The 17,890-nt window shown below is 48.2% G+C and overlaps 1 protein-coding gene across 1 annotated transcript in view; it reads left to right on the forward strand.

Annotated features, from left to right (window-relative positions):
* The window catches only part of LOC118942829 (leucine-rich repeat-containing G-protein coupled receptor 5A-like), a 184,363-nt gene that overhangs the window by 119,648 nt on the left and 46,825 nt on the right, over window positions 1–17,890 (forward strand). Inside the window, exons 5-6 of the mRNA XM_036956607.1 lie at window positions 3,030–3,245; window positions 16,870–16,941. Coding sequence (XP_036812502.1) covers window positions 3,030–3,245; window positions 16,870–16,941 — 288 coding nt within the window. The remainder of the gene's footprint in view (window positions 1–3,029; window positions 3,246–16,869; window positions 16,942–17,890) is intronic.

Below are 17,890 nucleotides of genomic sequence, written 5' to 3' on the forward strand. Positions count from 1 at the left end.
TGGGGATGGTGTGTTCAGTGTGATGAGCTGTGTTGCTTTTACGCCAAACATAACGTTTTGCATTGTTGCCAAAAAGTTACATTTTGGTTTCATCTGACCAGAGCACCTTCTTCCACATGTTTGGTGTGTCTCCCAGGTGGCTTGTGGCAAACTTTAAACAACACTTTTTATGGATATCTTTAAGCAATGGCTTTCTTCTTGCCACTCTTCCATAAAGGCCAGATTTGTGCAATATACGACTGATTGTTGTCCTATGGACAGAGTCTCCCACCTCAGCTGTAGATCTCTGCAGTTCATCCAGAGTGATCATGGGCCTCTTGGCTGCATCTCTGATCAGTCTTCTCCTTGTATGAGCTGAAAGTTTAGAGGGACGGCCAGGACTTGGTAGATTTGCAGTGGTCTGATACTCCTTCCATTTCAATATTATCGCTTGCACAGTGCTCCTTGGGATGTTTAAAGCTTGGGAAATCTTTTTGTATCCAAATCCGGCTTTAAACTTCTTCACAACAGTATCTCGGACCTGTCTGGTGTGTTCCTTGTTCTTCATGATGCTCTCTGCGCTTTTAACGGACCTCTGAGACTATCACAGTGCAGATGCATTTATACGGAGACTTGATTACACACAGGTGGATTGTATTTATCATCATTAATCATTTAGGTCAACATTGGATCATTCAGAGATCCTCACTGAACTTCTGGAGAGAGTTTGCTGCACTGAAAGTAAAGGGGCTGAATAATTTTGCACGGCCAATTTTTCAGTTTTTGATTTGTTAAAAAAGTTTGAAATATCCAATAAATGTCCTTCCACTTCATGATTGTGTCCCACTTGTTGTTGATTCTTCACAAAAAAATACAGTTTTATATCTTAAAGTTTGAAGCCTGAAATGTGGCAAAAGGTTGCAAAGTTCAAGGGGGCCGAATACTTTCGCAAGGCACCGTATATAACTGGATATATTAACTATATATAACTGGATATAGACTATATATAACTGGATATATTAACTATATATCACTGGATATAGACTATATATAACTGGATATATTAACTATATATCACTGGGTATAGACTATATATAACAATATACACTATATATAACTGGATGTAGACTATATATAACTGGATATAGACTATATATAACTGGATATAGACTATATATCACTGGATATAGACTATATATATCACTGGATATAGACTATATATCACTGGATATAGACTATATATCACTGGATATAGACTATATATAACTGGATATATTAACTATATATCACTGGGTATAGACTATATATCACTGGATGTAGACTATTTATCACTGGATATAGACTATATATCACTGGATATAGACTATATATCACTGGATATAGACTATATATAACTGGATATAGACTATATAACTGGATATAGACTATATATCACTGGATATAGACTATATATAACGATATAGACTATATATAACTGGATATAGACTATATATCACTGGATATAGACTATATATAACTGGATTTATTAACTTTATATAACTGGATATAGACTATATGTCACTGGATATATTAACTATATATAACTGGATATAGACTATATATAACTGGATATATTAACTATATATAACTGGATATATTAACTATATATAACTGGATATATAAACTATATATAACTGGATATATTAACTATATATAACTGGATATATTAACTATATATAACTGGATATATAAACTATATATAACTGGATATATTAACTATATATAACTGGATATAGACTATATGTCACTGGATATATTAACTATATATAACTGGATATAGACTATATATAACTGGATAAATGTCCTAACCGACTAGTTTGTTAACGATAAATTTGTGGAGGGGTTGAAAAGCGAGTTTTAATGACTCCAACCTAAGTGTATGTAATCTTCCGACTTCAACTGTATGTTGGGTCTTTAGTGATGGGAGAGAAGGGCATGACACACACACAGCTACACACACACACAGCTACACACACACACAGCTACACACACACAGCTACACACACACAGCTACACACACACACAGCTACACACACACAGCTACACACACACACAGCTACACACACACACAGCCACACACACACACAGCTACACACACACAGCTACACACACACACAGCTACACACACACAGCAACACACACACACAGCTACACACACACACAGCTACACACACACAGAGCTACACACACAGCTACACACACAGCTACACACACACAGCAACACACACACAGCTACACACACAGCTACACACACAGCTACACACACAGCTACACACACGCAGCTACACACACACAGCTACACACACAGCAACACACACACACAGCTACACACACACAGCTACACACACACAGCTACACACACAGCTACACACACACACTCTCTTTGGCTATCATCCCACCGCTGGCATCCAGACACAGCCCAGTCCAAGCCAAACGTTCCCTCTCAATAACACCCAGGTGAAACCTTGAATGAAGGAATAAAGTTAATGCTCAGTTCCCTGTAACTGAGGAACACACACTGTGTTAGTCTGGGTTAGACCTATTCCTGCTGGGGAGAGTTGATGGACAGATCATGTGTGAGATTCTTCAGATTCAGATGGGCATGTTGAACGTTGAAATGGTCTTGAATGATGAAGGGCCCTGAGAGACCTCACCGGTCTTATATCAAAATGTCATCAGACCAAACCCTGCAAGGTGGTCCTCTGGCATTTCCTATGATGTTTAACTGACAGTGTCTGTGTCCTGTTCTCTCTCTCTCTCTCTCTCTCTCTCTCTCTCTCTCTCTCTCTCTCTCTCTCTCTCTCTCTCTCTCTCTCTCTCTCTCTCTCTCTCTCTCTCTCTCTCTCTCTCTCTCTCTCTCTCTCTCTCTCTCTCTCTCTCTCTCTCTCTCTCTCTCTCTCTCTCTCTCTCTCTCTCTCTCTCTCTCTCTCTCTCTCTCTCTCTCTCACTCACTCACTCACTCACTCACTCACTCACTCACTCACTCACTCACTCTCTCTCTCTCTGACCAGTCGTCTGGATGCCAACCACATCTCCAGTGTTCCTCGGGGCTGCTTCGACGGCCTCCAGTCTCTACGTCACCTGTGGCTGGATGACAACTCCCTGACAGAGGTGCCAGCTGACGCCCTCGGGGCCCTGTCCTCCCTGCAGGCCATGACCCTGGCTCTCAACAGAATCACACATATACCTGACCGGGCCTTCACTAACCTCTCCTCCCTCGTGGTCCTGTGAGTACTGGATACTACCGTGTCCTCTCTTCCTCCATCTTCCCTCTGTCCTTCTCTCCATCCCCCTCTCTTTCCCTGGCCAACCTCTTCAGCCTGGTGGTCCTGTGAGTACTGGATACTACCGTGTCCTCTCTTCCTCCATCTTCCCTCTGTCCTTCTCTCCATCCCCCTCTCTTTCCCTGGCCAACCTCTTCAGCCTGGTGGTCCTGTGAGTACTGGATACTACCGTGTCCTCTCTTCCTCCATCTCCCCTCTGTCCTTCTCTCCATCCCCCTCTCTTTCCCTGGCCAACCTCTTCAGCCTGGTGGTCCTGTGAGTACTGGATACTACCGTGTCCTCTCTTCCTCCATCTTCCCTCTGTCCTTCTCTCCATCCCCCTCTCTTTCCCTGGCTAACCTCTTCAGCCTGGTGGTCCTGTGAGTACTGGATACTACCGTGTCCTCTCTTCCTCCATCTTCCCTCTGTCCTTCTCTCCATCCCCCTCTCTTTCCCTGGCCAACCTCTTCAGCCTGGTGGTCCTATGAGTACTGGATACTACCGTGTCCTCTCTTCCTCCATCTTCCCTCTGTCCTTCTCTCCATCCCCCTCTCTTTCCCTGGCCAACCTCTTCAGCCTGGTGGTCCTGTGAGTACTGGATACTACCGTGTCCTCTCTTCCTCCATCTCCCCTCTGTCCTTCTCTCCATCCCCCTCTCTTTCCCTGGCCAACCTCTTCAGCCTGGTGGTCCTGTGAGTACTGGATACTACCGTGTCCTCTCTTCCTCCATCTTCCCTCTGTCCTTCTCTCCATCCCCCTCTCTTTCCCTGGCCAACCTCTTCAGCCTGGTGGTCCTGTGAGTACTGGATACTACCGTGTCCTCTCTTCCTCCATCTTCCCTCTGTCCTTCTCTCCATCCCCCTCTCTTTCCCTGGCCAACCTCTTCAGCCTGGTGGTCCTGTGAGTACTGGATACTACCGTGTCCTCTCTTCCTCCATCTTCCCTCTGTCCTTCTCTCCATCCCCCTCTCTTTCCCTGGCCAACCTCTTCAGCCTGGTGGTCCTGTGAGTACTGGATACTACCGTGTCCTCTCTTCCTCCATCTCCCCTCTGTCCTTCTCTCCATCCCCCTCTCTTTCCCTGGCCAACCTCTTCAGCCTGGTGGTCCTGTGAGTACTGGATACTACCGTGTCCTCTCTTCCTCCATCTTCCCTCTGTCCTTCTCTCCATCCCCCTCTCTTTCCCTGGCCAACCTCTTCAGCCTGGTGGTCCTGTGAGTACTGGATACTACCGTGTCCTCTCTTCCTCCATCTTCCCTCTGTCCTTCTCTCCATCCCCCTCTCTTTCCCTGGCCAACCTCTTCAGCCTGGTGGTCCTGTGAGTACTAGACAACAGCCTGTCTGTCTCTTCTTCTTTCCCTCCTGTCTGTCCTTCTCTCACTCATCCTCCCTTCTGCCATCAGACCCCTCATCCTCTCTGCCATCCCTCCATCCTCTGTCCTCCCTCCAGCTCTACTGCCCTCCTTTCCTCAACTCTCCTCCCTCCCGGCCTCTCCTCCCCAGTCCCACCATCCTCTCTGCCATCCCTCCATTCCCACTCCTCCCTCCATCTCCTCTCCTCCCTCCATCCCCTCTCCTCCCTCCCTCCCTCCATCCCCTCTCCTCCCTCCATCCCCTCTCCCCCCTCCAGCTCTCCTCCCCTCCTCTCCTCCCCAGTCCCTCCATCCTCTATTTATTTATCAACTCACAGAGAGTCCATTCACAAAAGCACCTAGCTGAAACGAGGGGATATTCATTGACAGAGTGTAGGAAGAAGGGATGATTACACTTTTTTGAAAAACAGAATGAAAAAACATCCGTTCACGTCCATTCAGGTGATGACGGCCACACACACACACACACACACACACACACACACACACACACACACACTTTGTGTCCGTTCAGGTGATGACAGCCTCTCCTACTTCTCTTGAATCCCCTTCTGAGTCCTTCAGGGAGTTAGTTTGTTCCCAGCTGTCAAACAAATCTGTCAACACCACAGGAGAGAGAGAGTTGTCTAACAAATCTGTCAACACCACAGGAGAGAGAGTTGTCGAACAAATCTGTCAACACCACAGGAGAGAGAGTTGTCTAACAAATCTGTCAACACCACAGGAGAGAGAGAGTTGTCGAACAAATCTGTCAACACCACAGGAGAGAGAGTTGTCGAACAAATCTGTCAACACCACAGGAGAGAGAGTTGTCTAACAAATCTGTCAACACCACAGGAGAGAGAGTTGTCGAACAAATCTGTCAACAGCACAGGAGAGAGAGTTGTCGAACAAATCTGTCAACACCACAGGAGAGAGAGTTGTCGAACAAATCTGTCAACACCACAGGAGAGAGAGAGTTGTCGAACAAATCTGTCAACACCACAAGAGAGAGAGTTGTCGAACAAATCTGTCAACACCACAGGAGAGAGAGTTATCAAACAAACCTGTCAACACCACAGGAGAGAGAGTTGTCGAACAAATCTGTCAACACCACAGGAGAGAGAGTTGTCAAACAAACCTGTCAACACCACAGGAGAGAGAGTTGTCGAACAAATCTGTCAACACCACAGGAGAGAGAGTTGTCGAACAAATCTGTCAACACCACAGGAGAGAGAGTTGTCGAACAAATCTGTCAACACCACAGGAGAGAGAGTTATCAAACAAACCTGTCAACACCACAGGAGAGAGAGTTGTCGAACAAATCTGTCAACACCACAGGAGAGAGAGTTGTCGAACAAATCTGTCAATACCACAGGAGAGAGAGTTATCAAACAAACCTGTCAACACCACAGGAGAGAGAGTTGTCGAACAAATCTGTCAACACCACAGGAGAGAGAGTTGTCAAACAAACCTGTCAACACCACAGGAGAGAGAGTTGTCGAACAAATCTGTCAACACCACAGGAGAGAGAGTTGTCGAACAAATCTGTCAACACCACAGGAGAGAGAGTTGTCGAACAAATCTGTCAACACCACAGGAGAGAGAGTTGTCGAACAAATCTGTCAACACCACAGGAGAGAGAGTTGTCGAACAAATCTGTCAACACCACAGGAGAGAGAGTTGTCGAACAAATCTGTCAACACCACAGGAGAGAGAGTTGTCGAACAAATCTGTCAACACCACAGGAGAGAGAGTTGTCTAACAAATCTGTCAACACCACAGGAGAGAGAGTTTGTCAACACCACAGGAGAGAGAGTTGTCAAACAAATCTGTCAACACCACAGGATAGAGAGTTGTCTAACAAATCTGTCAACACCACAGGAGAGAGAGTTGTCTAACAAATCTGTCAACACCACAGGAGAGAGAGTTGTCGAACAAATCTGTCAACACCACAGGAGAGAGAGTTGTCTAACAAATCTGTCAACACCACAGGAGAGAGAGTTGTCTAACAAATCTGTCAACACCACAGGAGAGAGAGAGTTGTCTAACAAATCTGTCAACACCACAGGAGAGAGAGAGTTGTCGAACAAATCTGTCAACACCACAGGAGAGAGAGAGTTGTCTAACAAATCTGTCAACACCACAGGAGAGAGAGAGTTGTCTAACAAATCTGTCAACACCACAGGAGAGAGAGAGTTGTCGAACAAATCTGTCAACACCACAGGAGAGAGAGAGTTGTCGAACAAATCTGTCAACACCACAGGAGAGAGAGAGTTGTCGAACAAATCTGTCAACACCACAGGAGAGAGAATTGTCTAACAAATCTGTCAACACCACAGGAGAGAGAGAGTTGTCGAACAAATCTGTCAACACCACAGGAGAGAGAGTTGTCGAACAAATCTGTCAACACCACAGGAGAGAGAGTTGTCTAACAAATCTGTCAACACCACAGGAGAGAGAGAGTTGTCGAACAAATCTGTCAACACCACAGGAGAGAGAGAGTTGTCTAACAAATCTGTCAACACCACAGGAGAGAGAGAGTTGTCGAACAAATCTGTCAACACCACAGGAGAGAGAGTTGTCGAACAAATCTGTCAACACCATAGGAGAGAGAGAGTTGTCGAACAAATCTGTCAACACCACAGGAGAGAGAGAGTTGTCTAACAAATCTGTCAACACCACAGGAGAGAGAGAGTTGTCTAACAAATCTGTCAACACCACAGGAGAGAGAGTTGTCGAACAAATCTGTCAACACCACAGGAGAGAGAGAGTTGTCTAACAAATCTGTCAACACCACATGAGAGAGAGAGTTGTCGAACAAATCTGTCAACACCACAGGAGAGAGAGTTGTCGAACAAATCTGTCAACACCACAGGAGAGAGAGAGTTGTCTAACAAATCTGTCAACACCACATGAGAGAGAGAGTTGTCGAACAAATCTGTCAACACCACAGGAGAGAGAGTTGTCGAACAAATCTGTCAACACCACAGGAGAGAGAGAGTTGTCGAACAAATCTGTCAACATCACAGGAGAGAGAGTTGTCGAACAAATCTGTCAACACCACAGGAGAGAGAGAGTTGTCTAAAAAATCTGTCAACACCACAGGAGAGAGAGTTGTCGAACAAATCTGTCAACACCACAGGAGAGAGAGAGTTGTCTAACAAATCTGTCAACACCACAGGAGAGAGAGAGTTGTCTAACAAATCTGTCAACACCACAGGAGAGAGAGTTGTCGAACAAATCTGTCAACACCACAGGAGAGAGAGTTGTCAAATAAACCTGTCAACACCACAGGAGAGAGAGAGTTGTTGAAGTTGTTAAAGGTCCAATCCAATGTTTTTATCTCAATATCCAATCCTTTCTGGGTAACACAGTATCTTACTGTGATTGTTTTCAATTAAAATGGTCATTAAAAGAAACAAAAATAGCTTCTTAGTAAAGAACAATTTCTCAAGCAATAATTTAGCTAGGACTGTCTGGGAGTGGTCTGAGTGGGGAGGGGAAGACTGAAAACTGTCTGTTATTGGCAGAGAGGTATGGAACTCTCTTTCTTATTGGTCTCTTAACTAATTTAAACGCCAACACTCCATCCCACCAAAACAGGCAGAAGTTTCAGGCAGTCTTTTCAAACAGCTCTTATATTAAAAGGACATTTATCATAATTTTCACAATTTTCACCACAGTATTATTCCAACTTCCTAGTGTGGAAATATATATAAAACACAGAGAAAATCACCTGTTGGACTGCACTGGGACTTCATAGGGGTAGTTTTCTACAATCTGATCTGAATCTGTTTCCGAATCTGATCTGAATCTGGTCTTAATCTGGTCTGAATCTGGCGATGTCTGTCTGTCTGTCCCAGGTCCCAGCAGTGTGTGGAGGTAATCACAGTGTGACCGTGTGTTGGTCTTGGGCTCTATGCGATGCGGCCAGGCCTAAGAGCCTGGGAGGAATGAAGGAAGGAAGGAAGGGAGGAAGGAAGCTCGCAGGGCTGATTCACCGTGTCCAGGGCAAGCAGCACAGATAGCATTAGACAGGCAGAGGTAGAGAGTAGGACCAGGAGAAGAGGAGATGGGAGGGATGGGGCTGATTTTTTTACCTGGCAAACTTCCGTCCTTGGTGCCCAGGGGCATCCGCTCTCCACAGCAGCCCCGGTCTCGGCTGGATCTCTGCCCCTTCCAAGGCCTCGTAATAACCTCCACCCAACCAACCTACATACTGTAAATACACACTGAGGTCCTCTTTTCTCCATGCACACACACACACACGCACACACACACACACACACACACACACACACACACACACACACACACACACAACCACACACACACACACACACACACACACACACACACACACACACACACACACACACACACAACCACACACACACACACACACACGCACACACACACACACACACACACACACACAAACAAATACACACACACACGTAACCACACACACAACCACACACATACACTACCACACACACATACATGTGGGCTGACTGTGTTCTGGGGTAGGAGACAGAAGAGATATAGAGAGGGTTGTTGGCTGACTGTGTTCTGGGGTAGGAGACAGAAGAGATATAGAGAGGGTTGTGGGCAGTGGTAGACTGGACTCCTCTCTCTGGGCTGTGGGCGGTCAGGGCAGGAGACAGGGGGAGATGGAAGAGACGGAACAGGAGACTGGAGAGACTGGAGGACCTAAGCCATGCACCATGGATCCTTGCAGAGAGACAGGCTACAAACCAGCTCACCTGGCTCCAAATAGTATTTGTATTCCTTCAAATGTTTTGAGCATGTGATTGAGCTCGCCTGCCTGCAGTGCTGGGTTTTCACTTGGAACGATGTCTGCATTTGACAGAACGGTTCCACTTCCAGACAGTTGACAGAGCGGTTCCACTTCCAGACAGTTGACAGAGAGGTTCCACGTCCAGACAGTTGACAGAGCGGTTCCACGTCCAGACAGTTGACAGAGCGGTTCCACTTCCAGACAGTTGACAGAGCGGTTCCACTTCCAGACAGTTGACAGAGAGGTTCCACGTCCAGACAGTTGACAGAGCGGTTCCACGTCCAGACAGTTGACAGAGCGGTTCCACTTCCAGACAGTTGACAGAGCGGTTCCACTTCCAGACAGTTGACAGAGCGGTTCCACTTCCAGACAGTTGACAGAGTGGTTCCACTTCCAGACAGTTGACAGAACGGTTCCACTTCCAGACAGTTGACAGAGCGGTTCCACTTCCAGACAGTTGACAGAGCGGTTCCACTTCCAGACAGTTGACAGAGCGGTTCCACTTCCAGACAGTTGACAGAGCTGTTCCACTTCCAGACAGTTGACAGAGCGGTTCCACTTCCAGACAGTTGACAGAGCGGTTCCACTTCCAGACAGTTGACAGAGCGGTTCCTCATCCAGACAGTTGACAGAGCCACTTCCAGACAGTTGACAGAGCTGTTCCACTTCCAGACAGTTGACAGAGCGGTTCCTCGTCCAGACAGTTGACAGAGCGGTTCCTCTTCCAGACAGTTGACAGAGCGGTTCCACTTCCAGACAGTTGACAGAGCGGTTCCACTTCCAGACAGTTGACAGAGCGGTTCCACTTCCAGACAGTTGACAGAGCGGTTCCACTTCCAGACAGTTGACAGAGCGGTTCCACTTCCAGACAGTTGACAGAGCGGTTCCTCTTCCAGACAGTTGACAGAGCGGTTCCACTTCCAGACAGTTGACAGAGCGGTTCCACTTCCAGACAGTTGACAGAGCCACTTCCAGACAGTTGACAGAGCGGTTCCACTTCCAGACAGTTGACAGAGGGGTTCCACTTCCAGACAGTTGACAGAGGGGTTCCACTTCCAGACAGTTGACAGAGCGGTTCCACTTCCAGACAGTTGACAGAGCGGGTCCACGTCCAGACAGTTGACAGAGCGGTTCCACTTCCAGACAGTTGACAGAGTGGTTCCACTTCCAGACAGTTGACAGAGAGGTTCCACTTCCAGACAGTTGACAGAGCGGTTCCACTTCCAGACAGTTGACAGAGCCACTTCCAGACAGTTGACAGAGCGGTTCCACTTCCAGACAGTTGACAGAGCGGTTCCACTTCCAGACAGTTGACAGAGCGGTTCCACTTCCAGACAGTTGACAGAGCCACTTCCAGACAGTTGACAGAGCGGTTCCACTTCCAGACAGTTGACAGAGCGATTCCACTTCCAGACAGTTTACAGAGCGGTTCCACTTCCAGACAGTTGACAGAGCGGTTCCACTTCCAGACAGTTGACAGAGCGGTTCCACTTCCAGACAGTTGACAGAGCCACTTCCACTTCCAGACAGTTGACAGAGCGGTTCCACTTCCAGACAGTTGACAGAGCCACTTCCACTTCCAGACAGTTGACAGAGCAGTTCCACTTCCAGACAGTTGACAGAGCGGTTCCACTTCCAGACAGTTGACAGAGCGGTTCCACTTCCAGACAGTTGACAGAGAGGTTCCACTTCCAGACAGTTGACAGAGCGGTTCCACTTCCAGACAGTTGACAGAGCGGTTCCACTTCCAGACAGTTGACAGAGCGGTTCCTCGTCCAGACAGTTGACAGAGAGGTTCCACTTCCAGACAGTTGACAGAGCGGTTTCACTTCCAGACAGTTGACAGAGAGGTTCCACTTCCAGACAGTTGACAGAGCGGTTCCACTTCCAGACAGTTGACAGAACGGTTCCACTTCCAGACAGTTGACAGAGCGGTTCCACTTCCAGACAGTTGACAGAGAGGTTCCACTTCCAGACAGTTGACAGAGCCACTTCCAGACAGTTGACAGAGTGGTTCCACTTCCAGACAGTTGACAGAGCGGTTCCACTAAAACGACGAGCAACAGTTACTGACAACCATGTCTGTTGATTTGTTTTTCCCCCAGAAGGATTCATGTCATTAGTCATTGACGTGTTCTCCTCCTCTCTTCATTATGTTCTGTGTCAGTCTCAGTCAGCCTTAAGTTCCATGTTGTTCTCCTCCTCTCTTCATTATGTTCTGTGTCAGTCTCAGTCAGCCTTAAAGTTCCATGTTGTTCTCCTCCTCTCTTCGTTATGTTCTGTGTCAGTCTCAGTCAGCCTTACAGTGCCTGTACTTCCGGCGCCGACAGAGATGGCCGCCTCGCTTCGCGTTCCTAGGAAACTATGCAGTTTTTTGTTTTTTTACGTGTTATTTCTTACATTAGTACCCCAGGTCATCTTAGGTTTCATTACATACAGTCGAGAAGAACTACTGAATATAAGATCAGCGTCAACTCACCATCAGTACGACCAAGAATATGTTTTTCGCGACGCGGATCCTGTGTTCTGCCTTACATACAGGACAACGGAGTGGATTCCATGCAGCGACCCAAAAAAACGACTCCGAAAGAGAGGGAAACGAGGCGGTCTTCTGGTCAGACTCCGGAGACGGGCACACCGTGCACCACTCCCTAGCATTCTTCTTGCCAATGTCCAGTCTCTTGACAACAAGGTTGATGAAATCCGAGCAAGGGTAGCATTCCAGAGGGACATCAGAGACTGTAACGTCCTTTGCTTCACTGAAACATGGCTCACTGGAGAGACTATCCGAAGCGGTGCAGCCAACGGGTTTCTCCACGTATCGCGCTGACAGAAACAAACATCTTTCTGGTAAGAAGAGGGGCGGAGGCGTATGCCTCATGGCCAACGTGACATGGTGTGATGAAAGAAACATACAGGAACTCAAATCCTTCTGTTCACCTGATTTAGAATTCCTCACAATCAAATGTAGACCGCATTATCTACCAAGAGAATTCTCTTCGATTATAATCACAGCCGTATATATCCCCCCCCAAGCAGACACATCGATGGCTCTGAACAAACTTTATTTAACTCTCTGCAAACTGGAAACGATTTATCCGGAGGCTGCATTCATTGTAGCTGGGGATTTTAACAAGGCAAATCTGAAAACAAGACTCCCTAAATTTTATCAGCATATCGATTGCGCAACCAGGGGTGGAAAGACCTTGGATCATTGTTACTCTAACTTCCGCGACGCATATAAGGCCCTGCCCCGCCCCCCTTTCGGAAAAGCTGACCACGACTCCATTTTGTTGATCCCTGCCTACAGACAGAAACTAAAACAAGAGGCTCCCACGCTGAGGTCTGTCCAACGCTGGTCCGACCAAGCTGACTCCACACTCCAAGACTGCTTCCATCACGTGGACTGGGAGATGTTTCGTATTGCGTCAGATAACGACATTGACGAATACGCTGATTCGGTGTGCGAGTTCATTAGAACGTGCGTTGAAGATGTCGTTCCCATAGCAACGATTAAAACATTCCCTAACCAGAAACCGTGGATTGATGGCAGCATTCGTGTGAAACTGAAAGCGCGAACCACTGCTTTTAATCAGGGCAAGGTGTCTGGTAACATGACCGAGTACAAACAGTGCAGCTATTCCCTCCGCAAGGCTATCAAACAAGCTAAGCACCAGTACAGAGACAAAGTAGAATCTCAATTCAACGGCTCAGACACAAGAGGCATGTGGCAGGGTCTACAGTCAATCACGGACTACAGGAAGAAATCCAGCCCAGTCACGGACCAGGATGTCTTGCTCCCAGGCAGACTAAATAACTTTTTTGCCCGCTTTGAGGACAATACAGTGCCACTGACACGGCCTGCAACGAAAACATGCGGTCTCTCCTTCACTGCAGCCGAGGTGAGTAAGACATTTAAACGTGTTAACCCTCGCAAGGCTGCAGGCCCAGACGGCATCCCCAGCCGCGCCCTCAGAGCATGCGAAGACCAGCTGGCCGGTGTGTTTACGGACATATTCAATCAATCCCTATACCAGTCTGCTGTTCCCACATGCTTCAAGAGGGCCACCATTGTTCCTGTTCCCAAGAAAGCTAAGGTAACTGAGCTAAACGACTACCGCCCCGTAGCACTCACTTCCGTCATCATGAAGTGCTTTGAGAGACTAGTCAAGGACCATATCACCTCCACCCTACCTGACACCCTAGACCCACTCCAATTTGCTTACCGCCCAAATAGGTCCACAGACGATGCAATCTCAACCACACTGCACACTGCCCTAACCCATCTGGACAAGAGGAATACCTATGTGAGAATGCTGTTCATTGACTACAGCTCGGCATTCAACACCATAGTACCCTCCAAGCTCGTCATCAAGCTCGAGACCCTGGGTCTCGACCCCGCCCTGTGCAACTGGGTACTGGACTTCCTGACGGGCCGCCCCCAGGTGGTGAGGGTAGGCAACAACATCTCCTCCCCGCTGATCCTCAACACTGGGGCCCCACAAGGGTGCGTTCTGAGCCCTCTCCTGTACTCCCTGTTCACCCACGACTGCGTGGCCACGCACGCCTCCAACTCAATCATCAAGTTTGCGGACGACACAACAGTGGTAGGCTTGATTACCAACAACGACAAGACGGCCTACAGGGAGGAGGTGAGGGCCCTCGGAGTGTGGTGTCAGGAAAATAACCTCACACTCAACGTCAACAAAACTAAGGAGATGATTGTGGACTTCAGGAAACAGCAGAGGGAACACCCCCCTATCCACATCGATGGAACAGTAGTGGAGAGGGTAGCAAGTTTTAAGTTCCTCGGCATACACATCACAGACAAACTGAATTGGTCCACTCACACAGACAGCCTTGTGAAGAAGGCGCAGCAGCGCCTCTTCAACCTCAGGAGGCTGAAGAAATTTGGCTTGTCACCAAAAGCACTCACAAACTTCTACAGATGCACAATCGAGAGCATCCTGTCGGGCTGTATCACCGCCTGGTACCCGCCCTCAACCGTAAGGCTCTCCAGAGGGTAGTGAGGACTGCACAACGCATCAACGGGGGCAAACTACCTGCCCTCCAGGACACCTACACCACCCGATGTCACAGGAAGGCCATAAAGATCATCAAGGACATCAACCACCCGAGCCACTGCCTGTTCACCCCGCTATCATCCAGAAGGCGAGGTCAGTACAGGTGCATCAAAGCTGGGACCGAGAGACTGAAAAACAGCTTCTATCTCAAGGCCATCAGACTGTTAAACAGCCACCACTAACATTGAGTGGCTGCTGCCAACACACTGACACTGACTCAACTCCAGCCACTTTAATAATGGGAATTGATGGGAAATGCCTTGAGAAAGTATTCGGCCCCCTTGAACTTTGCGACCTTTTGCCACATTTCAGGCTTCAAACATAAAGATATAAAACTGTATTTTTTTGTGAAGAATCAACAACAAGTGGGACACAATCATGAAGTGGAACGACATTTATTGGATATTTCAAACTTTTTTAACAATTCAAAAACTGAAAAATTGGGCGTGCAAAATTATTCAGCCCCTTTACTTTCAGTGCAGCAAACTGTCTCCAAAAATACAGTTTTATATCTTTTTGTTTGAAGCCTGAAATGTGGCAAAAGGTCGCAATGTTCAAGGGGGCCGAATACTTTCTCAAGGCACTGTAAGTTCCATGTTGTTCTCCTCCTCTCTTCGTTATGTTCTGTGTCAGTCTCAGTCACCCGTCCTCTCGTCATATACCATTTAACAGCTCTGTTATTCTGCGTAGCAAACATCCCTCCACACTGCTCTGTCTAATCAAACATCCCTCCACACTGCTCTGTCTAATCAAACATCCCTCCACACTGCTCTGTCTAATCAAACATCCCTCCACACTGCTCTGTCTAATCAAACATCCCTCCACACTGCTCTGTCTAATCAAACATCCCTCCACACTGCTCTGTCTAATCACACTGCTCTGTCTAATCAAACATCCCTCCACACCGCTCTGTCTAATCAAACATCCCTCCACACTGCTCTGTCTAATCAAACATCCCTCCTTACTGCTCTGTCTAATCAAACATCCCTCCTTACTGCTCTGTCTAATCAAACATCCCTCCTTACTGCTCTGTCTAATCAAACATCCCTCCACACTGCTCTGTCTAATCAAACATCCCTCCTTACTGCTCTGTCTAATCTAACATCCCTCCACACTGCTCTGTCTAATCAAACATCCCTCCACACTGCTCTGTCTATTCAAACATCCCTCCACACTGCTCTGTCTAATCAAACATCCCTCCACACTGCTCTGTCTAATCAAACATCCCTCCACACTGCTCTGTCTAATCAAACATCCCTCCACACTGCTCTGTCTAATCAAACATCCCTCCACACTGCTCTGTCTAATCAAACATCCCTCCACACTGCTCTGTCTAATCAAACATCCCTCCACACTGCTCTGTCTAATCACACTGCTCTGTCTAATCAAACATCCCTCCACACTGCTCTGTCTAATCAAACATCCCTCCACACTGCTCTGTCTATTCAAACATCCCTCCACACTGCTCTGTCTAATCAAACATCCCTCCACACTGCTCTGTCTAATCACACTGCTCTGTCTAATCAAACATCCCTCCACACTGCTCTGTCTAATCAAACATCCCTCCACACTGCTCTGTCTATTCAAACATCCCTCCACACTGCTCTGTCTAATCAAACATCCCTCCTTACTGCTCTGTCTAATCTAACATCCCTCCACACTGCTCTGTCTAATCTAACATCCCTCCACACTGCTCTGTCTATTCAAACATCCCTCCACACTGCTCTGTCTATTCAAACATCCCTCCACACTGCTCTGTCTAATCTAACATCCCTCCACACTGCTCTGTCTAATCTAACATCCCTCCACACTGCTCTGTCTAATCAAACATCCCTCCACACTGCTCTGTCTAATCAAACATCCCTCCACACTGCTCTGTCTAATCTAACATCCCTCCACACTGCTCTGTCTAATCAAACATCCCTCCACACTGCTCTGTCTAATCAAACATCCCTCCATACTGCTCTGTCTAATCAAACATCCCTCCACACTGCTCTGTCTAATCAAACAGTTTGAAAGTCTCCTATAGAGTGAAACTAATTTGTATGTAATGAGTGAAGCCTTGGGGAGGAACAAGGAGACAAGGTGCAGATTCCCCAATTCTTCCTCCTCCTCACCCCCACCCTCTCACTCCTCACCCTCTCCCTCCTCCTCACCCCCAACCTCACACTCTCCCCAGTCTCCAACCCTCCTCCCCCTCCTCACCCTCTCCCTCCTCCTCACCCCTCCCTCACCCTCTCTCCAGTCTCCAACCCCCCTTCCTTTGTTTTCCCTCCCCAGCCAATCAGCTGTCCTGTCCCGGGCTGTGTGGGTGTGTCTCTCTGACTGTTCTCTTTGCATTCCTCTGCAGGCATCTCAATAACAATAGAATCCGCACCCTGGGAACTCAGTGCTTTGACGGCCTTCACAGCCTGGAGACTCTGTAAGTTGACCTCTCATTATCACGTAGACAACTACTGCCATTTGAAGATTCTTTGCCCTCTTCATCTCTCTTCTCCCTCCTCCTCCCTTCATCTCTCTTCTCCCTCCTCCTCCCTTCATCTCTCTTCTCCCTCCTTCTCCCTCCCTCTCTCTTCTCCCTCATTCTCCCTCCCTCTCTCTTCTCCCTCCCTCTCTCTTCTCCCTCCATCTCTGTTCTCCCCCACCTCCCTCTCTTCTCCTTCCTCCTCCCTTCATCTCTCTTATCCCTCCTTCTCCTTCCCTCTCTCTTCTCCCTCCGTCTCTCTTCTCCCTCCATCTCTGTTCTCCCCCACCTCCCTCTCTTCTCCTTCCTCCTCCCTTCATCTCTCTTCTCCCTCCTTCTCCCTCCACCTCTCTTCTCCCTCCATCCATTTTGGGTCTGGGTGCACTGAAGCATACTAGAAGCCGTTGGCTAGTTGGTTGGCTGGCTGGTTGGTTGGTTGGCTGGATGATTGGCTGGCTAGTTGCCTGTCTGGCTTGCTAGTTGGTTGGCTTGCTGGTTGGTTGGCTGTTTGGCTGGTTGGTTGGAAGGTTGGCTTGCTGGTTGGCTTGCTGGTTGGCTGGCTGGCTGGCTGGCTGGCTGGCTGGCTAGCTAGCTAGCTGGTTGGCTGGCTGGCTGGTGGGCTGGCTGGTTGGCTGGCCAGTTGGCCGGTTGGCTGGCTGGCTGGCTGGTTGGCTGGTTGGCTGGCTGGCTGGCTGGCTGGCTGGTTGGCTGGCTGGCTGGTTGGCTGGCTGGCTGGCTGGCTGGCTGGCTGGCTGGCTGGTTGGCTGGCTGGCTGGCTGGTTGGCTGGCTGGCTGGCTGGCTGGCTGGCTGGCTGGTTGGCTGGCTGGCTGGCTGGCTGGCTGGCTGGCTGGCTGGTTGGCAGGTTGGCTGGCTGGTTGGCTGGCTGGCTGGCTGGCTGGTTGGCTG

The sequence above is a fragment of the Oncorhynchus mykiss genome, chromosome 21 (genome assembly GCF_013265735.2).
Source record: "Oncorhynchus mykiss isolate Arlee chromosome 21, USDA_OmykA_1.1, whole genome shotgun sequence".
NCBI classification, from domain to species: Eukaryota; Metazoa; Chordata; class Actinopteri; order Salmoniformes; family Salmonidae; genus Oncorhynchus; species Oncorhynchus mykiss.